A 26,891-nucleotide genomic window follows, 5' to 3' on the forward strand; every position below is an offset into this window, starting at 1 on the left:
GCAAGCAAGTTTGAATCAAGCTGAAAATGATATATTTGTGTCTCAAGGTCATGAACTTGGAAACACTTTGCAAAAATGTTCTACTCCGAAGCTTGAGAAAGAATTTTCTCATAAACAATAAAGACTTTCTCAAGTCAAAAAAATTTGAGCAGCATGTTGAGACAGGCAGTATAGGCATGTCATCACTGAAATCACATGAGCAAGGTTTTCTTGATCATCCAGAGGTGTTGGTGATTAATGAACCAATCAAGAAAATTGCGGTTGGCAAGAAAAATTTAGAATTTGTTCGATCAAGAGGATGTCCAATCCGACATCTTGCTTGGTTGGAGGCTAATAGAAAGCTAGAGATTCCACATGTACATGAACATGAAAATACTATCAAAGAAGATGTCAAAGAAGAATTTTCAGTTATGCAGGAGCAATTTCAACTCATGAAACTTTTTTGGAGCAGCAGTACATATGATTCATCTCAAAAGGGTGAATTCTTCCATCTCTTCCAGGAGGTGTTACATCAGTCTTTGACATCATTGCTTCAGTTGTTCATGTTCCATCTCTATGAAGTTGCATATGAACATGCAAGGTGCTGCAAGGTACTGAAAAAAGGTAGCTATTTTGTTGAACCTGTAAATGGTTTCATTTGAAATTTGCATTTTTTGCTAGTTTTAATTAGCTAGGTTTTCCTTTGTTTTCAATAAGTGCACTTGCACATTTTTATTTTATTAGATTTGTTGTGTTTTAGTCACTTTAGATTTCTTTTTATTTTTGGTCGCCTGACTCTATAGCCCAATGGAGTGGATAAAGACACTTAGAGAACTGGATTCTATGTCACTCTTTATTTCCAAGAATAAATGAGTAACATTCTCCAGACAGAGCCAGCTGTTGTCCTGCATTTTGACACCACAAAATGTAGGTAACAGTACAAAAAAATTTCAAATTAGTTTTGCATTTCTCTGAGTTTATTTCATTATTTAATTGGTTAGTATTGATCAACCAATCGGTACCAATTGATACAATGGATCTTTTTATTGAAGGCTTTCATCAAGTCATTTTCGTTTTGCTTTCTGTCAAGCCTTTGTTTGATTTTTGAAGCCTTCAGAGTCCGTTCTTTGCTTTTGAATTTGTGTTTTCTTATTTTTGATTCTTTGAATTCACTCATCTTATGCCTTTCATTTTCTCCTTCGATTTGGTCTAACCTAGAGGTCAATTGGAGTTGTCAGTCAAAAGATATGGTCATTTTAGTGCCTCAAAAGTGGACATTTTAGGTGCAACAGCATGAATTAAAAAAATGATGTTATATTTTCATTTTGACATTCACTTTTTGAAAATATAACATTTTACTCACTTTTTGTTATGTTTTGAAGTTACTTTTCATTTAAATTTATGACTTAAAGTGACTATAGTGCACTTTATGTTATAATTTTAAGTTGAGTTACTTTTTAATTTTTCACTTAAAGTGATTATAGAACTATATAGATACTTTTTAAACTTTTTATTTTTAAATCAAATACTTATATAAATGTCACTTTAACTTAATGTTTATGTATTATATTGATTAATATGATGCATAAATGTTATTTTTGACCCATATTGTTGACATTTTTATAAAAATAAGTGAAATGCATAACTTAAAAGCCTAAAAGTGGACATTTTATGTGCATATGCATGTAAAAAACTGTGAAAAGTAGAAACTTTTAATGCTAATGCATATAAAAATTCACTCTGTGGATACTTTTCATGTCATTACATCAAAAGCTTGTAAAAGTGGACCTTTTTGATGCAATGATATGAAAAGTTGAGTTTTCATGCTTATGCATGAAAAAAATGAGATACATTTATAAAATATGTAAGTGACTCCAAAAAGTGAGATTTTGGAGACTTGCACATTTTTAAATATGTAATGGGCTTCAAAAAGTGAGATTATATCTCAAGACATATTTTAAAATATGCAATTGCATCAAAAAGGTCATATTTTGCCTTTCTACATGTTTTAAAATATGCAATGAACATAAAAATGTCCTATTATGTGAAGAAAACATGTTCTTGCTCCAAAAATGTCCTATTTTGATCATAACTTTTAATTTTTTTCATGGATTTGAATGAAATTAGTTGCATTCATCATGTTTTAGAGAGGTGATCATTTTGCCCTCACCAAAAATCAAGTTATTGCACCCAAAAATGTGTTTGAAACTCCCAAGCTAGGGCACTTTTTTGCACAAAACTCCATAAATCTTCAAGGTTCGATCACATTTTTGTATGGAATCAAATCGTTTTGGCCCTATTTGTTGATTACATCACATAGTGATCACTATTTTTGTGTTTAAACATCAAATCGTTTTGTTTGGAAGATCACATTTTTTGTTTAGAGAAACACGTTTTTGCTTAAATTGCTCGAAAAATTGGGGTTTTAATCCACTATTTTGCATTTTGAAGCCATTTTTTTGCATTTTGATCCATGTATATGCATTTGGGGAAGTCATTTTTGCATTCACAAGTCAAAAATGACTTTAAAACATGCATTTTTTAGTCACGTTTTTGCAAAAACGGCCCAAATTTTTGAATTAAAAAGTCATTTTTTTGTTCAAAAAATTCAAAAAATGCATTTTTAGACCATACCTTTGATCAAGAGGGATTGCTTTTTAGTTTTAAATGCATGATATTGTCTTTAGAGACTATTTATTTGGCACTTTCATGTCAAATCCGACCATTAAATGTCCATTACATAGAAGTGCAGAAAAAGTCAAAAGATTGTTTAAAAATTTGGATTTAAGGGAGAATTTGTCTTAAGTCTACAAAACTTGCTATTTTGGCTCTTTCTCCTTCATTTTTGGCATTTAATCTTCATACAAGTGGACTCTTTCTTTCTTGCTATTTAATTTGTGCTAATCTTGCTATTTTCATGGATATTTTAGCTTGAAATTGCCCATTTGTCCATATATATGCCATGAAAACTGCATTTTACCTTTAAAAAGGATGAAAACTCGCATTTTCACACTTTTGAAATTTCTCCAAACTCCAAATTCGAATTTGCATATTGAAGTGGTTTCCTTGTTGACATGTTTGAGTATTTTGCCAAAAGCATGTGTTTATTTTGTGTTTGTTTTTATGTTTTGCTTGTTTGCATTTCCGTTTTTTCTCCATTTGGAAGAAATTGCAAGTTCTTTCCCAAGAACTTGAGTACGTTTCACTTCACTCCACTTTTCATTTCCATGTCACAACATTTCATCTCTCACTCAATGAAATGTGATTACATGTTTTTCATCCCATTCGCCATCCGCATATGCATATAATCCTATTTTTCGTTTTCATTTTCATCCATCTCATTTTTCACTTCCATTTGCAAGACACAATTACACGAAATGTCTTATGTGTAATTACATCCAAAAGGTCCAATTTTAACTAAAAGTCACTTTTTGAAAAGTCAAAAAGATGTCATTTTCTCCTCTCTATATGCATTCGCACCTCCATGAGCAAATACATGTTTATGTATCTTTCCATGCTTTTCATCTTAGCCTTCATCCGCATATGCATGTAAAGCGTATCTTTCACTCACACTTGCATCTCATTTCACTTTCCACCTTCCGTTACATGTTGCATTTACATGTAATTCATCTTCTGTGCAGTGACATCTTGAAAGCCCAAGTCACTTTTTGAAAATCGGTAATCTCCATTTACATGCATTCCCATGCGCCAAGCACTTTACTTCAAAAAAAAAAATAATGGGAGTTAAAAGTGTTGATGGAAAGTTGTTTCGAGTGTACATCTAAACATCGTCAAGAAGGTTTCCAAAGTATCAAAGACTCCAGTTTGTGCTGATCTACAAATCCCGACAACTTCAGTGAGAAAAGATGGATCACATCAAGTTTCCACATGATAATGGACAATTCATCAAAGAGAGCTAGAGGTTGTCAAAAGACGCAACACTATGGTTATCAATGTGAATGCAAGAGTACAAGGCACAAGAACTCCCAATCCTGTTATCATCTAGGATTGCATCGTCAAGTACAAGACCTTTCAGAATTATTCTTTTCTCTTTTGTCTTCTTTCTTCTTCTTTCATATTTGTAGTTGGAGAAGATGCATTACATAAAAAAGTGTAATTACATGTAATGCGAATTACATGTGTATTTAAACAATATCATGCGAGGTGCACGTGTAGTTGCATGTAATCTTTTAGTTTCTGTAGTTAGACTTGGTCAAAGTTGGTTGAGTTGCTCCCACTTTTTCCTCCCCTTTTTTCTCAACTTCTTTGCCTATATAAAGGAGTGCCCCCTCATTGTAAAAATTATCTTTTTTTGTATGCAAGAAAGCTCTGCCACATTTGTGCAAGAATAACTTTGATTGTGTAGTACGAATTTGGGAGAAAAGTGAATAAAAGAAGCAACTGGATTTGAAGCTTTGACTGGAAGCAATTGTGATAGAACAAATTAGAAGCTTTGACTATAACTTGTGCCTATTGTCTTGATTCATGTTATTATTGTGTGTTCAGTAAAAGAGCATAGAGAGTTAAGAAACAATTGAAGCCCGAGCTTTGACCAAGAACAATTGTGAAAATCCATAGTTAGAAGCTTTGTTTGTGGCTTGTATTTTCATCTTAATTCGCAAAATAGTTAGATTGTTCTTACTTTTAGGAGTCTTTGTGCCCTAATTGTAAAACTTTTACCATATAGAAGTACGACTGGACTTAGAGCCAAACCAGTATGTTTTAGCTAGCCTTTGAGTTAGTGAAGATTTATCAGTATCACTGTTTCCAGCTCTTGATAGAAGTGTAGTTAGAGATTTACCTTGCCCATTATTCGTTCTACGAGTAAGTGGATCCTTTCTTGAAAGTTAAGAAGAAAGGATATTAGTAACACCCTGTTTAAGATCTCTCGACTTCTTGCTTACCTTGAGTTGATCCAAGGAATGGTGAGAAGGGGGAGCCTTCCCTTTAAGGTAGGAGAGACTCTGTCTCACACGCTGTGGTTGGTCATCCTATTTTGCAACTAAATTTTTACCCAAAACTGTCGGTTGCAAAATATCCACCCAACATAATCTTCTTTCTTATCGACTGAATCTGGATTACTTTGCAAATTCATTTCATAAGTCTTTCAGACTCACCACATTTTTTACAAAACACATTTCATTATCTGATATGTGGTAACAAAATACAAACACATCTAGAAAATTAATATTGATAATCTTGAAATGATATTGAGCCACTTTTATTAATGTTGTTCGCACGGATCTATCATGCATTCATTTGAACCCATGTTGCTTTGGTTCTGTCAAACAACATATGCTAACCATCAAAGTCAACCCATCAACTGTCCCAAGATTTTAGCTACTAAAATTAGCTTAGCGCAAGTCTATATTAGAGGAAGTTTCCCTGCTTTTATTTCAACTCCATATGACACTAAATATTTAGATTTCTCAAAACAACTTTCTTAGGGGAGATATTTCAAATTGGCTTTGGGATATCTAGAGTCTTTATTATATAGATCTGTTCAATAATTTATTTGACAATCAATCTTTGAGTACATGTAATTGGCGTGGTAGGATTTCCCAATGTTCAAACTGCTTTTTCTTGTTAACATTAAATCTATAGAAGAATAATTTAAAAGGGATAATACCAAATATATGTCACACAATGAATAATCTTGAGGTATTGAGATTAGGAGAAAATGCACTTGAAGGGAAGGTTCCATCATCACTTGGAGTAAACAATTGTTTGAGAGGGAACACTTCTAATTGGGTTGAAAGATTGTATAATCTCTAGATCTTGATATTATAAAATATTTAAGGGTAAAATTCCATTGCAATTGACAAAATTACAAAATCTTTAAATTTTGGACATGTCAAGCAATATGTTTTTAGGAGTTATTCCAATTGGATTATGAAGTTGATTGCAATGGATAATCAAACATAAAACACAAAAACCCTTGAACAAGCATTTAGTAGTCCAATCTCTTTTAATCAAGACCCAGTTTATATTGATGTAAGTGATGATTAAGAATAAAGGACAAGATATGAAGTTTATGACCTTTTTGAGACTAGTAAAATGTCTTGACCTCTCCAGCAATAAGTTATCAGGTAACATTCCTTGGAATATTGGAAGTCTCAAAGGTTTGGTTATCCTCAATATTTCAAGAAATCATTTTAGTTGTGAGATTCCAAAATCCATTGGAGGTATGACATTGTTGGAATCACTTGATCTATCATTGAATAAACTATGAGGGACTATTCCTACTGAGTTGCAACTTCTCACATTCTTAAGTTACTTTGATGTGTCCTATAATAACCTATCAGGGATGATGCCACAAGGAGGACAATTGATGACATTCGATTCTACACACTTCTCCAACAATTTAGGCTTATGTGGCCTACAAATATACATGTCATGCATAAGTAGTTCTCCTCAGTCCTCAAAGGAACTTGATGCAAATAAAGAAGATTTAAAAGGTAATATGTGGTGGGATATTGGAATGACAATAGGGTGTGTAATTGGCTTATCTATTCTTGAAAACATTGATATAGTAGTTTTATTCTTGAAAATAGGACCATTTGTGTTCCACTTTATATTAACCTACACATGGAACATGTATTATGATATTTTCATGATGTAAATTTTCAATCCATGGAGTGAACATTATTTGTGTTGTAGAAGACAACAACATCTATTACCAAATTATGTGTCAAATTTTAGAAATCTTAATTTGAAGTTGTTCAAATATTTAATTCTTTTAACCAAAGATTTGTTAATATTTTTCCACCAAGACTAACTTGACATATGTCATCATCATGTATCATTTGTAGTATTGTCATTATTTTATAACTATACTAAATATTAAAAAGAAATAAATTAATAAATATTTATTTATGATGATTGTATATTAAGTAAAATTTTATTTGATTTTAGTACTTTCTCATTATTAATAATTAATAATAATGTTGAATGATTTCATATAAAAAATTTGATTAATCTATTGTTGGCAAATGATATTATTAGATGTCTAATTATACAAGAGAATGAGTTTTAGTAATATTTTAAGTATGTCAAAATGAAATCAATGACATACTTGAAGTATAAAGGTAATTGTTTTTGCTATGAAATCACTAGCTTGAACTATGAAGGATTCTCCTACCTTTGACTTATGAAGGACAATCTTGAACATTTTTATCCACATTTATGTTGAAACTAATCCTACTACATTGTTTAGTATATATGTCTACAGTAATCGTCTGCAATAACTTACCACAATCGAACACAACATATCTAATCTGCTCATTGTTTTCATTGAATCTTCAAAGTTTTATCGCTTACATCTGACATATGGTCTTGAAAAATACCAATTCTATTGGTGGGCTTAGTATGTCTCCATCAAAGGTTTCTATGCAGCAGTTATGCACTGTCATGATAGATGCTCGGTTAAGAGAGACATGTTTTTGAGGTACGTACTTTGGCATAGTCAACTAGGCAAATAAAACTATAGAAAGTATGAAGAAAACTACAGGTTGTGTGAGTGGTAATGGTGGTCGCCAAGTTTTGCCTGAAGGCTGATTGATCGTCATCGTTTGTCAAATTCGGGGATGCGACTGAGAGGAGAAACAAATTTGGTATTCCTCTCATATCACTTCTCACAAGGAAGAAACAAGTTGTTTCTTCTGATCAAGGTCTTCACTATCATTTTCTTATAAATGATTGATAGTACATTGCAAGGAATCACACCGAATAGATGTTTATACCCATCACAGTTGAGAATGCATAATAAATTTTCAATGGTGAATCCTTAAAGTGAGCTAAAGGACTAGAGAAAGAGAGTTTCATATATACTTGTTCAGAAGGAGTCTTGGTTGGGAAGAACAAGTGTTGATTGCTTTCAAAATATCCAAATTAAATAGGATTTGTGCCAGTGTTTATGAAGACATTATAGAGAAAGAGTCGAGAATGAACTAGAGGAGTATTGGGCACATTAAGAAAGTTCATCAACAAAAATGATAAATTGATATTTCATAGTTCAAAGGTAAATCTCATTTCTATACAATAACACATACTTTTGAATTTAAGGAAAATCGTTGCAAATGAGAATGTAGTTATCTAAATGCAGACTTTGTGTTTGAGCTTGTCATATAAAAAATGTAGTTATCTAAATGTAGACTTTGTGTTTGAGCTTGTCATATCAAGGTTAAGTATTGTTCATACGTTTATCTTGGTGTTCAAGTGTTTTACATGCTAGAGTGGTTTGATTATTCATAATGTATATCAGCAATACATTTCTTGATTGGTTTTGCTAAGACTTTATCTTGCTCTTCATCTTGTTCTAAAATGCGTAGTGAATGTAATTGATACATGAATTGAGGAGTAGAGTGACATCAAAATTTTTCTCCTTTATGGACGTGATAAATCGATTGCTTGACAATGATAGAGATTTGTTGCATCTCAAAGGAAACATTGTTGAATAATTCAAGACAATGTGATTTAAGAACAAGCTCAAAGCTACACTATTTTGAGGGACACAAGACAATTTGATGGAGCCTTGGTTGGTTCAAGTTTGTCTACTTCAAGAGAACATTTTCTCAAAACAAGTGTTCAAATTATGTAATTCTTAAATTTTCTTATGTAAACCTTAAAAGGTGGTCCCTATGAAAAAACATCATTGATGGTAGTGATATTGCTATTAAGATTTAACCATGTAGGTTTTTTTTTGAGTCAAACTTACTGACTCATGTTTCATGAGTAGTGATTTACACAAAAATCCATCTCTCATGAGAATAAATGGAGCACTTAGCACTCATTGGATCTAGGTAATGCCCACAAAGGTGTAGCATCGAGACTTCCTAGGAGGTCACCCATCCTAGTACTACTCTAGCTCATCCGCACTTAATTATGAAACTTCCTCCATAGTTAAACTCACTTTTCTTGCAACCCCATTTGCAAAATCTTCACCAAGTGTTGTGCCTTATGAACCATTCATTAGAAAGCCCCTTAAGCTCACCAAGTGATAAGTAGGAGATATTTCCACAGCAAGACAAATAGTAATATTGCTATCATGATTTAACTACATATAGTTTTTTTTTTTTTTAGTTAAACTCATTGACTCATGTTTCATGAGTAGTGATTCACATAGAAATCCATCTCTCATGAGAATAAATGGAACACTTAGCATTCATTGGATCTAGGTGATTCTGATAGAGGTGAAGCATTAGGACTTTCCAGGAGGTCACACATCCTAGTACTACTCCAACTCAAGCATGCTTAACTACAGAGTTTCCTCTATGGTTAAACCCACTCTTCTTGCAACCCCATTTGTAAAACCTTCACCAAGTTGTGTGCCTTATGTACCATTCATTAGAAAGCCCCTTAAGCTCATCAAGTGATAAGTAGGAGATATTTCCAGAACAAGTCAAATAGTGATATTACTATCAAGATTTAACTTTGTAGTTTTATTCTCGAGTCAAATTTATTGACTCATGTTTCATGAGTAGTGATTCATGTAGAGATCCATCTCTCATGAGAATAAATGTAACACTTAGCACTCATTGGATCTAGGTGATGCTCATAGAGGTGAAGCATTAAGACTTTCCAAGAGGTCACCCATCCCAATACAACTCCATCTCAAGCGTGCTTAAGTATGAAGTTTCCTCCATGGTTAAAACCACTCTACTTGCAAATGAGTGTTGTTCCTTATGAACTAGTCAATAAAAAGCCCCTTAAGCTCATCAAGTGATAAGTAGGAGATATTTCCACAACAAGTCAAATAGTGATATTGCACTATTAGGATTTAACTATGTTGTTTTTTATTTTTTGAGTCAAACTCATTGACTCATGTTTCATGAGTAGCAATTCACACATAAATCCATCTCTCATGAGAATAAATGGAACACTTAGCACTCGTTGGATCTAGGTGATGCTCACAGAGGTGAAGCATTGGAACTTCTTGGGAGGTCACCCATCCCAATACTACTATGTGTTTCATTAGTAGTGATTCACATAGAAATCCATTTCTCATGAGAATAAATGGAACACTTAGCACTAATTGGATCTAGGTGATGCTCACAAAGGTGAAGCATCAAGACTTACTAGAAGGCTTTATATTATAATTTGCTAATTTGAAATCTTATTAGACAAATTTAAAGTTAGAACTAGAATCCATTCAATATATTGAATTTTTTTTTTTTTATTATTCCTAGGTTGATTGTGCGTATAAGAAAGATACTTGGGGTATATCAAAAGAGAAATAGAGAAATATATATATATAAAGAGAGAGAGAGAGAGAGAGAGATAATAAGAGAGGTCTCAAATATGATAGAGATAGGGAGGGAGAAATGACTATATGTGTGTATAAGGAAGATACAAAGGAAATGATAAGAAGATAGATAAAGAGACTGTGTGGACTAAGAGATACATATGAATATAAAAATAAAGAGATGTCAAAATATGGAGTAATATTCAGAAAAAGAGATAAAGACAATTTTACATTATTGATTTCAATTATCTAGGTTGTCCATTGATGGGTGGAGTAACAAGATAAGGAGGTGAATTATGTTTTACTATGTAGAAGATAAAGATAAGTTATAAATGCAAAGTAGCAACATACAAGTGATGAAAGAATTAAATTTTTTTTTACCACAACAATGTAAAAGTGATAAAAAATATATATATCCTTTGAAAGTAGAAAGATTGGACAAAATTGGTAAATGTGTCTTCACACATGGATACGATTGGTCAATGTAAATGTATAAAATGATGGTCTCACGCAAATATTTGGTTAATTTTGAATGATATCTTACAAAAAAATAAATTACAATTTTAATTGATGAATAAAATTCAATTATTTTATTAATAATTAGTTATAATTTATTATAGCATGATATAATTAAATCAATTTTTAATAGAATTGGATGCATTTCAAATAAGAATAATGTATTATAAATTTATATATAAACTTTGATATAATCATATTATTCAATTATAAAATGTAATAGATACATGGGTATAATATTATTGATGATTGAATTATCCTTTTTAATACATATTAATTAGATTATCATCTATCTTATTTTGGATTTGAATTTGTTCATAAATTTGCAACTTGAAATATAATAAAATAATTTCCATCTTTGGTATTGGAACAATGCATTAAATACAATAGAATTGGCACAACGTTCTCTGAAAGAAAGAAAGAAAATCTTAAAAGGATCAATCTTGTATTATAGAGATGTGAGATGATACAGAGGGTATTTGCACTGTTAAGCATTTGATATCTATCAAAATTTAAAGTTATCAAATTGTCACACTAGCACACCTATCCTATATCCTACTATACATTTTAATTTAATGAATTAAAGAACATTTGTTAGAAAACATGAATCATAGTTATGACATTAGAATAGAAGTGAACAAATAAATGATAGTAAGGTAGATTTATTTAAAATAAAAGAATCTTCAAATTCAACTTATCAATTTGCTATGTGATCATAACTATCTTAGATTATATGCTTTTAGTTTTAATAATAATTTTATAAGAAGATGTTGAAAGTTTTGTTGTCACATAGCAATTTTATAGGGTTGGATTTAGATTTTTTAATTTTAAAGAATTCCCCCCTACTATCATTGATTTGTTCACAGTGATTAACAACTTACAATCATCACATTGGCTATGTCCGTACACAAATCCCATGAGATTATGTTACAACAAGAAATAGTAGATATGGGTAGAGGTGAGAATGTTTATAACTATGTCTATAATAAAATCAATAGATGAGCTTCATCTTTGACTTTCTTTCACTTTTGATAGACAATTTAAAATAAAAAGTATTACATAAATAGCTTGAAGGGAAATTGACCTAATTCATTTTACACTTCAAATAAAATATAATTATTCTAACAGTGTATTGAAGCTAAAGTTAAAATATTTAATTAATTTTTTAACTGAAATTACAAAATTTAATTTTTTTTATTGAAACCAAGCAAGTTTATAAAGAATAACAGCTACACGAAGTAGTTGGAAGAGAGATTCATCATATAAGACAAATCACTACAAAACAACTAATAGCTGACATTAGAAAATTTAATTATAAAAAAAAAAATGTAAAAATTATTAAATAAGACCATCACAAATATAAAGACTATTGACTTATACAAGACTATTGACTTACCCTTTGCTAGTAAAAAATAAGAAACAAGTGATCAGACTCTGTTGACTTCTACGAGCCAGTCTTTCTCACATTCATTTCACATCTCTTTCAATCCATCTAGTTTTACGATCTTATTCAGACGATTCTACGAATCGTTTTTCTATGTCGTACTTGACTGAACAGATATTAATTTATCTCTGTCTGTTCAGTATTTTCTACAAATCTTTTTCTCTCTTCCACAGATTTGTACCATCAATGGGCCATTGCCGTGCTTGACTGGACAAATATTAAATTCATCTCTCCTTCTCTGTTCGCTGTTTTCTACAAATATTTTTATCTCTTCCACAGATTTCCACTATCAGTGGGCCATTGACGTGCTTGACTTCACTTGATGCCGTGCCTGTGACTTCAAACAGATTTAACTCTTTCTTAACATCTTCTCTATTCTCCCTTTAAATCTGCCTCGCCTTCCAAACTCATCTCACAGAGATTCGCAAAGTGAGGGATGAAAATGGCGTTGGGTATTTGGGCGGTGTTCCTGTTGTTCCCCATTATCAGCTGCTCTGCGTGTTTGGAAGAGGAGAGAATCTCTCTCTTGGATTTCAAGCAAGGCCTCAATTTGACTTATTATAGAGAATCAGGTGATTATGTTCCGTTGGAATGGTGGAGAGGGCTGAACTGCTGCGCCTGGGAAGGAGTCGGCTGCCACCCACGCACTGGACACGTCATCACCTTGGATCTGAACGATGGACTCTATTGGAGTGAGATTCGAGGGGGGCTGTTCCAACTGCTGCATTTGCAGTACCTGAACCTCTCTGGCAATCACTTCGGCACTCTTTCCATCCCTCCACATGTTGGAGAGCTGAGCAGACTCAAGGACCTGAGTTTATATAAGTGTGGATTTATCGGCCAAATTCCGACAGAATTGAGTGAATTGCAGCGATTGGAACACTTGGACCTGGGTTGGAATGATCTCGAGGGTGTCATTCCAAGAGAGCTCGGTAACATCTCCGCCTTGAGATTCCTCGACCTCTCCTACAATGAAGTTTTGCAGAGCAGCAAGTCCAGTGACTGGATTAAACATTTGAGAGGGTTGGAGCATTTGGGCCTCTCTAGGAATAATCTCACTGTGGTGGGAGATACCTTTTTGCAGAGCATCGCCTCTCTCACCAATCTCACCACAATTGACATGGGGCGTTGTGGTGTGTCGGGAGAAATGCCTCCCTCCTTTGCGAATCTCTCACGGCTTCAACGGTTGGACCTTTCAAGCAACTCATTAAGAGGTAGCATCCCTGCCTTTCGTGGACCTCTTCCTTTGTTGCATCTTGATCTTTCCTCCAACAATTTGGATGGTTCCCTTCCCTCCTCTTTGTGTGGCCTCTCCAAGTTGCAGTTTCTCGACCTTCATTCAAATAAATTAAATGGCACCATTCCGTCTGATTTAGGCAATCTCTCATCGCTGAGTGTGCTCTCTCTAGATAGTAACAGTTTCAGTGGTCCAATACCTACATCCTTTGCTAAGTTGTCCAAATTGTCAAACCTTTTTCTGTCCAACAACAAGTTAAATGGAACTTTCTCGTTTTTTATTTTGAATAATTGCCCCAAACTTGTTTCTTTGGATCTCTCAAATAATAAGCTGACCGTCAAAGTCGACCAATCCACCATCCCCAAATTTCAGCTTTCCAATTTGGCTCTAGGCAAATGTAATATCACAGCAAATTTCCCTGATTTTATTTCAACTCAATATCACATTGTACATTTAGATTTGTCAAACAACTTTCTTAGAGGTTTTATTCCAAATTGGCTTTGGGACATATCAAATCTTCATTATATAGATCTGTCTAATAACTTATTTGATGGACCTATTCCTTCCTATACATATGCTATTATTCTTTCATTGGCCAAAAATAATCTTAGCGGCTCTATTTCAAATTCACTTTTTAAATATGAGTATTTGGATATTTTAGACCTCTCAAGTAATAGGTTAAGTGGCAGAATTCCCCAATGTCCAAACAACTGCTCATTCTTTTCAACCTTAAATCTGGAAAATAATAACTTAAAAGCGACAATACCAGATATATGTCAAACAATGAGTCAACTTGAGGTATTAAAATTAGGAGACAATGCACTTGAAGGTACAGCTCCTTCATCACTTGGAAAATGCCATAATCTAAAAATTCTTGATTTGAGAAATAGTAGTTTAGAAGGGAACATTTCAAATTGGGTTGAAAGATTACACAATCTTCAAATTTTAATTTTAAAAAATAATAATTTTAAGGGTGAAATTCCATTGGAATTGACAAAATTACAAAATCTTCAAATCTTGGACTTGTCAAGCAATAACTTCTCAGGGGCTATCCAAGATGAATTTTTGAAATTAAACGCAATGGAAAAACAGACAGAAAACACAAAAACCCTTAAAAAACAATATGAATATGGTGTACCCAACTATGAAATACAAATTGGTTATACTGATGAAGTGACAATTAAGAATAAAGGTCAAGATATGGAGTTTGTGACCTTCTTGAGACTGGTCAAATGTCTCGACCTCTCCAACAATAAGCTATCAGGCAACATCCCTCAGCTTATTGGAATTCTCAAAGGTTTGGTTATCCTCAACATTTCAAGAAATCATTTTAGTGGTGAGATTCCTAAATCCATTGGAGGTATGGTATTATTAGAATCACTTGATCTTTCACAAAATAAACTATCAGGGGCTATTCCTGCTGAGTTGCAACTTCTCACATCCTTAAGTTACTTAGATGTGTCCTTTAATAACCTATCAGGGATGATACCACAGGGAGGACAATTGATGACATTTGATTCTACAAGCTTCTCAAACAATTCAGCCTTATGTGGCCTACAAATCTATGTGACATGCATAAGCAGTGTTCCTCAATCTTCAAAAGAACATGATGCAAACAAGGAAGATTTACAAGATGCTAGACGGTGGGATATTGGAATGGCAATGGGGTGTGTAATTGGCTTCTCTATTGTAATGGGAATGTTGTGACTCAACAAATTATGTAGTGTCATGTGCTTCAAATTTATGGATGACACTATTGTTTCTCTAATTCAAACATTGAGAGAGTAGTTTTATTCTTCAAAGTAGGATTTCATGTATTCTACTTTTGACGAATAGATTAATTATAGAACATTTACTCTTATTTTCATGGTGTAAATTTTAAATGCATATAGTGAAAAAATTTTGTAATGTATAATAAAAACACATCTATCACCAAATTATGTGTCAAATCTCATAATTCTTAATTTGAACTTATTTAAATATTTTTTTGTTTAATCAAAGATTTTTTAATATTTTTCTATTGAGATTAAATTGATATGTAGTGGACCATCATGTATTTTCTGTCACATTATCATTATTTAGTACTGGCACTAAATTTAAAGGATGCTAATTTTATTTATTTATCATGAGTATATTTTGAGTATTTTTTATTTGATTTTATTGCATTCTCATTAATAATAATATTGAAGTTTATTAGATGTATAATTATTCTTTAGAATGAATTTTAATAATCTTTTAAATATATCGAACGAAATCAATGACACACTTAAATCATAAGGCAATTGTTTGTGCAAAGAAATGATTAGGTTGAATTATGAATGCCTCTCCTACTTTTAGACCTATGAAGAACAATCAAAATAACTTTTTTATCCACATTTAAACAACTTTTGTTAGTTAAAAAGAAATAAATTAGGATCTTTAAGATGATTTAAACTAGAGCTTTCTAATATTTAATGTTTAGATTCTAAATTATTTTTCTTTCATTGGTGATAAACTTAATTTTATTACTAAACTAAAAAAATTTAGTCTAGCTTAAACCAAGGGTGATTACAACTAGGGTACCACCTCCCCAAAGCCTAGCACCTTGTGCAAATACCTATTAACAAGTCAATGCCTAAGAACCCTAAGTAGTTCTACTCTTAGTTTAAAAGAAGAGATTGATGTCAAAGGCTCTTCTATTAGAATTTATAGTCCACCAATATAAAGAGGGATGGGGGGAGGGTTAATTAGTTATTCAACTTTTAAAACAATTATCAACCTTATTAAACCTTAACCATATCATCATAGAATCAGCAATCATAACAAGATACTCATGCACAATAACACCATATATGTTTAACACGAAAATTCTTGATCAGAGGGAAAACCCTGGTGGGGATGGTACCCACAAGATGATGTATTAATATTAATCTTCCTTGTTAGAGGAGGGACCCTGTTAGGAAATTCCAACCCTATTGGAGTTGTGTCAACTTTGTTAGGAGTTGTAGAAGGCAAATGGAACCACTGTCCAAATAGCTTCATGAACCCACTATCCAAATGATCTATGTATTATTCCTTGCAAAATAATAGAATAAACTTTACTTTGTTTCCTCTTCCTCTGTCCTATCAACCAAACTTCTGCTCCTTTTGATCTCGATACAAGATCACCAACTTTGCATCCAATAATCCCTTGAATCGATTACTCGCATTTATCAAATACTCTACTACTTGCTCGCACACTTTGTACTTGATTCACACCCACAACACTATTTTCAATCAAGGAAGATACTTTCCTTTCTACCATGTCCACCACTATAACTAAGAGGTGAGGGGGGATTAGTTATCTAACTATTAAAACAATTATCAACCTTATCAAACCTTAACCATATGAGCAATATAATCAGCAACCATAACAAGATACTCATAATCAATAACACCAGACATCTTTACTAGGGAAGCCCTAGATCAAAGGGAAAACCCTTGTGAGGATGGTACCCACAAGGTGATGTACTAACATAAATGTCCTTTGTTAGAGGATGGACTTTGTTAGGACTCTATGAAAACATTGAGATTCCAACCTTGTTAGGAGTTGTGCCAAACCTGTTAGGAGTTGTAGAAGGCAGATAGACCCACTTTCCAACCAACTTGAGGACAAGACAATGAACCCACTGTCCAAATGATCTCTGTATAATTCCTTGTAGAATAATAGAATGAAATCACTACTACATTTGAACTCAAATTGTGATGGCAGATCATTGCAATTGCAATGTCTACCCATCGCCCAAGTGACAGAACCACGAATTGGCTCTCGTCGGATGGCCATTGGATTTTTTCTGCCACAAATTAACGTCTAAAATTTGCCCTATCAGTGGGTCGTTACCGTGCTTGACTTTACATGATGCTGTGCCCGTGACTTCAAACAGATGCAACTTTCTCCGTAACATATTCCATCTTCTCTATTGATTTTTCCACTATGTTGCCCTTTAAATTTGCATCGCCTTGCAAACTCATCTCACATAAGCATTCGTGCCTCGCAAAGTGATGGATGAAAATGGCTCTGGGCATTTGGGCGGTGTTCCTGTTATTGCCCATAATGAGCTGCTCTGCATGTTTGGAAGAGGAGAGAATATCTCTGTTGGATTTCAGGCAAGGCATTAATTTTACTGTTTATAGAGAAGGAGATTATGTTCCATTAGAATCGTGGAGAGGGGTGAAGTGCTGCGCATGGGAAGGAGTCGGCTACAACACATGCACTGGACACTTCATCAACTTAGATCTGAATGATGGACTCTATTGAACTGAAATTCGAGGGGGGCTATTCCAACTGCTGTATTTGGAGCACCTGGACCTCTCTGCTAATATCTTCAACTCGCTTTCCATCCCTCCAAATGTTGGAGAGCTGAGGAGACTCAAGTATCTCAACTTGTCTTCTTGTGGATTTATCAGCCAAATTCTGACAGAATTGATTGAATTGCGACAATTGGTGCACTTAGACCTGATTATGAACGATTTGCAGGGTGTCATTCAAAGAGAGCTCGATGACATTTCCACCTTTAAATCCCTTGACCTCTCCGGGAATGAAGATTTGCAGAGCAGCAGATCCAGCGACTAGATAATACATTTGAGAGGGTTGGAGCGCTTGGGCCTCTCCTATAATAATCTCAGTGGTCCAATCCCTACATCCTTTGCTAAGTTGTCCAAATTGTCACACATTTTTCTGTCTAACAAGAAGTTAAATGGAACTTTCTTGGTTTTTATTTTGAATAATTGCCCCAAACTTGTTTCATTTATCTCTCAAATAATAAGTTGACCATCAAAGTCAACCTTGCCACCATCCCCAAATTTCAACTCTCTAATTTAGCTCTAGGCCAATGTAATATCACAACAAATTTTACTTATTTTATTTCAACTCAATATGATATTGAATATTTAGATTTGTTAAACAACTTTCTTAGAGGTTTTATCACAAATTAACTTTGGGACATATTGAATCTTCATTATATGGATCTGTCCAATAACTTACTAGATGAACATTTCTTTCTCTCTCTCTCTCTATATATATATATATGCTGATATTCTTTCATTGGCCAAAAATAATTTTAACCGCTCTATTTCAAATTCACTTTTTGAATATGAGTATTTGGATATTTTAGACTTGTCAAGTAATAGGTTAAGTGGAAGGATTCCCCAATGTCCAAACAAATGCTTGTTCTTGTCAACCTTAAATCTACAAAAGAATAACTTAAAAGGGACAATACCAGATATATGTCAAATAGTGAGTCATCTTGAAATATTTAAATTAGGAGACAATGCACTTGAAGGTAAAGCTCCTTCATCGTTTGGAAAATGTTAGAATCTAAAAATTAGTTTGGAAGGGAACATTTCAATTTGGGTTGAAAGATTGCACAATCTTCAAATTTTAATTTTAAAAATAAAAATTTCAAGGGTGAAATTCTATTGGAATTGATAAAATTACAAAATCTTCAAATCTTGGACTTGTCAAGCAATAACTTTTCAAGGGCTATCTTGGATGATTTTTGAAATTAAACACAATGGAAAATCAGATAGAAAACATAGAAACCCTTGAACAATGATATGAAGATTATGTATCCAATTTTGATGCACAAATTTTTTATATTGATGAAATGACAATTAAGAATAAAGGTCAAGATATGGAGTTTGTGACCTTTTTGAGACTAGTCAAATGTTTTGAACTCTCCAACAATAGGCTATCAGGTAACATTCCTTGGCATATTGAAAGTCTCAAAGGTTTGGTTATCCTCAACATTTCAATAAGTCATTTAGTGGCAAGATACCTAAATCCATTGGAGGTATGGTAGTATTGGAATCACTTGATCTTTCACAAAATAAACTATTAGGGGCTATTCCTACTGAGTTGCAATTTCTCACATCTTTAAGCTACTTTGATGTGTCCTATAATAACCTATCAGGGATGATACCACAAGGAGTACAATTGATGACATTTGATTCTACACAATTCTCCAACAATTTAGCCTTATGTGACCTACAAATCTATGTGGCATGCATTAGTAGCTTTCCTCAATCTTCAAAAGAACGTGATGCAAACAAGGAAGATTTGCAAGATGATATATGGTGGGATATTGGAATGGCAATGGGGTGTGTAATTGACTTCTCTATTGTAAAAGGAATGTTGTGGCTCAACAAAATATGTAGTCTCACATACTTCAAATTTATGGATGACACTATTGTTTCTCTTGTAGTCTCACATACTTCAAATTTATAGATGACACTATTGTTTCTCTTATTCTAACATTGATAGAGTAGTTTTATTCTTCAAAGTAGGACTACATGTATTCTACTCTTGATAAATAGACTAATTATAAAACATTTACTCTCATATTTTGACAATTTTCTCCCCTTAAGGATTGGAGATATATAGTTATCCATCCATTCACAGCTTTATTGTCAGTTAATAAAGGTGTGGATAAATGCAATATCGAATGGCTGCAGGCCTCCTGGTATTGTTAAGTTTATTTTTGATTCATCATCTAAAGGCAGTCTTGAGAAATCAGGGTGTGGTATTTACTTAAGAAATTACTTGGCGGAAGTAGTAGATTTTAAGTGCCTTCCATTACCTTCAGATACTAACAACTTAGCAGAGGCTTATCCATTACTTATGTACTTGTATTAGCAAAGAAACTGAACATTCAGGAGCTGCATGTGGAGGGTGACTCCGCGATTATCACTAATTTATGCATAAACAGAAATACTGTTAGTAGAAACTTGGATATGTGTTAACCAATATTTGGCGATTTTGGACTTGTTTGAAATTTTTCACGTATCTCGTGTCCTGAGAGAAGGGAATGCACTTGCAGATCTACTAGTAAACTCAGGAGAGGTAAGCTATTATGTTGGAGCAGAGGTAATCTTCATTATGAGGATGGATTTTCCCATATTGATGATTTGCAGTTTCGTATAAGTTAGGATTGAATTGCAGTTAAATTCATTGATCTGGAGTCCAATTCTCGTCAGAGTCCAATTCTCGTCAGATTTAGAAGTTAAAACGCATAGCAATATCATTCACTAACTACAATTCATCCTTGAAACGGACTCATTGGGAAGATATCTATAAAACAGATTTGTGGTGAGTATCAAGCTTCAACTCAAACAAATAATGTACCTCATTCAGCTTGTCAATCCGAATTTCTCTCATCTTGTCAATATTCTCCAATAGTGAACGGCATATATAGTCATGGTGTTATTATAGAAATCCTTACCATAGTTAACATATATCACTTGACTAGCACAATTCCCAATATCAGTATTGGGCAAAAGATCATCCGCCCTAGCCATTTCAGCATGAAATATGAAAAATAATTTAGAATGTAAAAATTACATCATGAAAATATGAAGATACATGTTCTCTAATTATACTAATTCAAATTAGAACAAACATGGTCCTACTTTGAAGAATAAAATCACTCTCTCACTATTTGAAATAGAGAAATAATAATGTCATCCATAAATTTAAATTACATGACACTGTATAGTTTGTTGAGGCACAACATTCTTATTAGGATAGAGAAGCCAATTACACACCCTATTGCCATTCCAATATACCACCACATATCATCTTGTAAATCTTCATTATTTGTGCCATGTTCTTTTGAAGAATGAGGAGAGTTGCTTGTGCATGACATGTAGATTTGTAGGCCACATAAGTCTGAATTGTTGAAGTGTGTAGAATCAAATGTCATCATCTATCCTCCTTGTGGTATCATTCGTGATAGGTTATTATAGGACACAGCAAAGTAACTTAAGGATGTGAGAAGTTGTAACTTGGTAGGAATAGTCCCTGGTAGTTTATTTTGTGAAAGATCAAGTGATTCCAATAATGCCATACCTCCAATTTAGGAACCTCACCAATGAAATAATTTCTTCAAATATTGAGGACAACCAAACCTTTTATGCTTCCAATATTCCAAGGAATGTTACTTGATAGCTTATTGGTTGAGAAATCAAGACATTTTACTAGCCTCAAAAAGGTCACAAACTCCATGTTTTGACCTTTATTCTTAATTGTCACTTCATCAATATAAAAAGGTTGCCAATCATAATAGGATGGAATCACTACATGCTTGTTCAAGTATTTTTGTATTTTATGTCTGATTTCCCATTCCAGTTGACTTCGTAAAATCATTTGGAATAACCCCAAAGAAATTATTGTTTGACAGGTACAATATTTGAAGAATTTGTAATTCTGTCAATAGCAATGGAATTTCACCCTCAAAACTCTTTTTTTCTTAATATCGAAATCCAGAGATTGTCCAATCTTTCAATCCAGTTTGAAATTCCCCATGCAAACTATTGCTTCTCAAATCAAGAATTTGAAGATTCTAACATTATCCAAGTGATGATGAAACTTCCCCTTCAAGTGCATTGTCTCCTAATTTCAGTACCTCAAAATGATTCATTGTTTGACACATATTTGGTATGATCCCTTTTAAATTCTTCTTCTCTAGATTTAAGATTGACAAGAAAGATAAATTTTATAAAAATTGGAAGATCCTACCACTTAACCTATTACTTAACAACTCTAAATAACTCCAATACTCATACTATTACTTGACAAGTCTAAAATACTCAAATTGTTAATTTTTCCTACAAATTGACGAAAATGTGAGACGACAAATTATCAACCACAGGTCACTAGCTACTAGCTGTTGCTAAATTGTCCTTGAAGAAAATAGTGCAGTAACATATGTGATAGCTTTGCCAGCTATACTCAATATGATCATTTATTATTATTATTGTGGTACCGCAACCTTTGGTTTCAAATAAAGCAAACAGTTGGACTGCATGAGTCTATGTGTCAGCAGAAAATGGTGGATCAAATTCCTGATTACTTATTCCTATGTTACAAAACAAAAGGCTTTTCTTCCATAGAAAATGTTCCTATTTTGAATCTCTTTCCATCAATACTTGTGCGCTAGTTATCTTCAATAGAAAATGATCAGGTATATAAAAGTTGAAGCATATACCAGATGATTTAATTCATCTGCTACATTGTGTCGTCGGCTATATTTAGCTGATCTAAGTTAATATTATAATCAATATTAATGTGCATTGTGCAAATGTATAAGTGACAAATCTATGTCATCAAGATTTTTGAAAAAACTGAACTTATTTTTGGTCGTTGCAGATATTCTATTTTTAATAATTTTAATTAGATATAATTACTTTTACTTTTCTACGTAATTACTAACTAAATATAAAATATTTTTAATTAATTTTTAAACTATTATTTAAATTTTAGTAAATTCTATTATTCTTATAACTTAGTTATAATTTACTAAAGGATACACTAATTTACAATAAACTTATTTACTTTAAATTTATATTTTCAATAATAATGAATAACTGTTAAATTCAATACTTTATTCTTAATATCTTTCTATATATCTTTATATTTCTTTTAACTAATGTTCTTTATTTTCTTTTATTTTTTACTTCCATTTCCATCTATACATTGCACCTTATTATTAATTTTTACTATCAAGTTTCATAGTGTCACTAAAATGTCTAATTTTGGTGAATGTTTTGTGAGATGTTTTGTTATACATATAGTGGTTGTACATTCTCCTCATTTGGTATTCTAAAGTCATTTTGGTTCAATTTAATAAAATATGTCACTAGAAACATTAATTGCATTGGAAAGCATAGCATCACAATTTCTTAGCAAAATTATAACCTACCAGAAGAAAATTAAATGCAATAATCATCTATTGTGAATTAAGAGACCTTCTATTATAATTGCCACAATTTTCTAAAAGTCATAGTCTTATCATATTAAAAGTATTTTTTAATTGACTTATATAAAATTAGGCTTTTGCCTTGAATTGTTTCTCATTTTTGGCTTCAGCCATTTGTATTTTATATGATCTCAAAACTTTAACTAAACAGTGAGTATTTTTGTTCAAGTTGTTCAAGAAGCAATGTAATCAAAGTTTCATCTTTCCTTCTTCTTTTTTTGAAAAAATTTGTGTATTGTAAAGATTGCTTGAATGAATTACTTTACTACATACAAATTTATTTAGATACCTACTTTCAAACTTTGATTCTTTTTGAAGTGGTAATTGCATTATTTTTTTCTCCATTATCTATATATCATTTGAAAGGATTTTATTGTTTTAGTTTAAAATGAAAATCTATAAAAAATTATTTTACTTGTACAATATGTTATTTGTCTAATTAATTTTCATGCTTCAAGAAATCAAGGGGAATTGGATGCTTCAAAAATGAAATAATAGAGAGCCATGCATGTTTTCCATTTTTTCTTTTGTACATTTCGATTACTTGCAATTTTTGGCATTGATTGAATTCATGTTTTATTTTCTTTGCATGTTGCTTACATTTCTTAAGGTTACTACAAAAATTATATCCTATTTAATATAACTATATGACTTCATAAGTAATTCATGTTAAGAATTTGTTCCTTTGTATTATGTACAATTTCATCTCACTATATCTTATCCCAAAACCATTACATTATATGCAGGAACTTCGACACTTGCATCTCTTGTATCTTTATGCTATATATTAAATGATATTTATGCTTAAATTTAAGCGATATTTTAGAATGTTTTCCCATTTTTTGCTAGAATCTAAACACACATAAAACAAAACCTCTATTCATAATTTTCTTCTAAAAAATATTTCACGATCATGGCTTGCATATAGAAATGGTTCTAGATTTTTATGGCAATATTTATTTGAGTTCAACTTTATCATTTGAGAATTCAGTCTATGTTTGAATGTATTAGGTTAGAAATAGGAAAATATTATATTTAATAGAATATGCCCAAATGAGAGACACTAGATATAGCTAAAAGCACATTAACAACTAGTGGCCAACATCAAGTAAAAATAACATCTTAGATCTATCTCTTTTAATAAAAGGTTTGGATGTGACTCAAACACCAACTATAGTCAATATTGTCAAAGATTATCATGGGACAAGACCCTACAAAAGATGCAAGCTTTAACCAAAAATAATAATAAAGGGCCCGAGTGAGCCCTTTAAAACTACCAACAAACACCCGGTCATAGGAAGAAAATAATCAAGGGGGGGTGGGGGTGGTAATCATTCACAAATGACCCAATGCCCAAGCTTAGGCATCAAATAGCTTGTCCCCCTTCTTTTGTCATAACCAAAGGTCCAAAAGTAGCTAGACCACTAGTTTAGGCCAAGATTCTCAAAGATCTTCCAACTTGTCACACACTACCTTCCCACCTCTATAGAAAAAGGATCCACCTTAATAGAAGTAGGAAAAATAAATATCACCATATTAAGGCCTAGGAAATGACACTTCTAGCCATCAAAACCATCACTAGTGGTCTCCCAATTACCATCTCCCTCAATTGGGATATCCTTCAGCTCCCAAATCATGAACTTGAACCCCAAATTTATAGGAGTCAACTCGATCATCAAAGAAGTGGGGGTGTTAGGGCCCTACCATGCCCTACTCAACTATAGCCCTATCGAGGGATGGTGCAGAATGGTGAATGGAATTCAGGATTTGACCCGAACTATTTGGCAAATTCCCACGTCATGATAGAAGAAAACAAAAATATTGAAGCCCACCTCTTGGTAAAAAAAACTTTTTTCATAGCCAAAGGGCATAGGAGAGCCCAAGACATAAGCTAAGAGGCACATTACCACCCATCAAACAAGTTAGCACTCATCCTTAGCAAGAAGTTGGCCTTCTCCACATAAGTAGACCACTTGTCTTGAATGCATAGCCTAGAGCTACAACTCCTAGTAAAATCATCCTAAGAGGGCTTCAGCCCAACCCAAAGGAGTGAAAAGCACTAGGGACCAACACCACTCTCATGTGCACATGAAGAAGAAAGGACACCAACCATTTTTTTCCACCCAGCTTCTTCAAAAACAACACCCACATAGAGATTATCCAAATAATCTTAGGTCCTCCAATACCTCATTCTACCATCCACAATCATAATAGAAATGAAAACAAAATATAGTTGCACCATTTCCTAAGAAGTGAGAAAAACTCAATATGATTCACATCAACAACATACAAAGAAAACCCTTTGGCAGACTTCCATCTTGGTCCACCCCAAGAAACATGAGTTACCCAAAAAAAGGAATGCAATAGCCTTCCAAAGAGAAAGACACCACTTAGTTTGCACTAGCGAATAGTCCAACATCATAGCTTGAACATGAATCATTGGGGATCTAAAATCTAAGACTCCAAACCTTCTTTAAAAATTAGCATCTAAGCAACTCACCACAACCTTCTCAATAACCCACAACAACTAAACATTACCCTAGGGAAGTATAGAGCCACGGGCATAAATCTAGGTCAAATCCCTAATGCACACACCAAGAAAAACATTTGTTAATAGTTTCCTAAGCAATCTCAAACCACCAGAAAAAAGCATGTAACCTTGGACTAATAAAGGTAGTAAGTGTAGAAAATACAGTCATAAGCCCAAGTAAATATACTCCACAACTATCACTCGCATAGGGGAGAACAAATGTGAGCACCCACACACGGTAGTACAAAAACTAATCAAGGCCATAGAAAAAGGAGATCAAGAGCCACCTCTAAAAACCTCATCCAAAATCTTGCATGTCACTCACCAAAAACCCACCCAATAGGATTGTGGAAATCATATGTGAGAAATAGAAAGTCTCAGTTCAATAGAAGCCTATTTGCTAAAAATCCCACGAAGCCAGCAAAAACTAGAAGCTCCCATAATATCATTGATAAAAGACATAACATAGGACCAAAACTCTTTGAAAGCAAGTCTCTACATGAGGAAGATGTCTACATATGGGTTCAGACTAAACCTTCCCCATTATGAGTATGCAACCAAAGAGAAGGGGAACCCATAGAGAAGGGTGCACAACCAAAGAAATGCATTAAGAAAGGAGAATATTCATTCAAACAAGGAATAAAGTAGCCCAAATATATGAGAAAATAAATATCCACCTATAGGAAGCTTTATATATAGGCCAAAAGGGCCTCATAAACACAAATCCCAACCTCCAAATGCAACAAATAAGTTGTAGCAAGAATCCCTTGATGCAAAAAATCCTTCCCAAATCCTCCTGGATCATCCTCCTCATCAGCATATTCCTCCCCAGAGAACTTGGAAATTGGAATTCCGTCCTTGCTTCTCTTCCTTCTCAAATCCATTGCTCTTTTGGTGGACTCTAAAAATTTAATTTGTTTTGATATACTTTACTATATATATTATCTAGAAATGTGTTTTGATACGTCTAGTTTTAAGATCATTACATGCCACTATATTTGGTACATTTTCTTGCACTTATTGACATGTCTCTTAGTTCTATGACATTTACCACTTTGTCCCTTGGAGGTAATATTATGCATTGATGTTCATTTCACACTATCCCAAAAATAATAGGTTGGCATTTGACTTTAACAAGGGAAATTTAATTGGTTAATAAAGCAATATTT

The 26,891-nt window shown here is 33.0% G+C and overlaps 1 protein-coding gene and 1 pseudogene across 1 annotated transcript; both read left to right on the forward strand.

The window, feature by feature from the left end:
- Window positions 1-12,556: 12,556 nt before the first annotated feature.
- On the forward strand, window positions 12,557-15,356 carry LOC149555744 (uncharacterized). Its single transcript, XM_089829896.1, has one exon. It carries the CDS (start codon window positions 12,619-12,621, stop codon window positions 15,124-15,126), a length of 2,508 nt encoding a protein of 835 aa, XP_089686022.1. The 5' UTR covers window positions 12,557-12,618; the 3' UTR covers window positions 15,127-15,356.
- Window positions 15,357-17,439: 2,083 nt separating this feature from the next.
- On the forward strand, window positions 17,440-19,663 carry LOC149555745 (uncharacterized; annotated as a pseudogene).
- Window positions 19,664-26,891: the final 7,228 nt, after the last annotated feature.

The sequence above is a fragment of the Cupressus sempervirens genome, chromosome 5, assembly GCF_028749045.1.
Source record: "Cupressus sempervirens isolate cs-2001-9-10 chromosome 5, ASM2874904v1, whole genome shotgun sequence".
Classification (NCBI taxonomy): Eukaryota; Viridiplantae; Streptophyta; class Pinopsida; order Cupressales; family Cupressaceae; genus Cupressus; species Cupressus sempervirens.

Excerpts from the sequence above, each read along its gene's own strand:
- LOC149555744 (XM_089829896.1), top strand. The coding sequence starts at position 12,619 with ATGAAAATGGCGTTGGGTATTTGGGCGGTGTTCCTGTTGTTCCCCATT.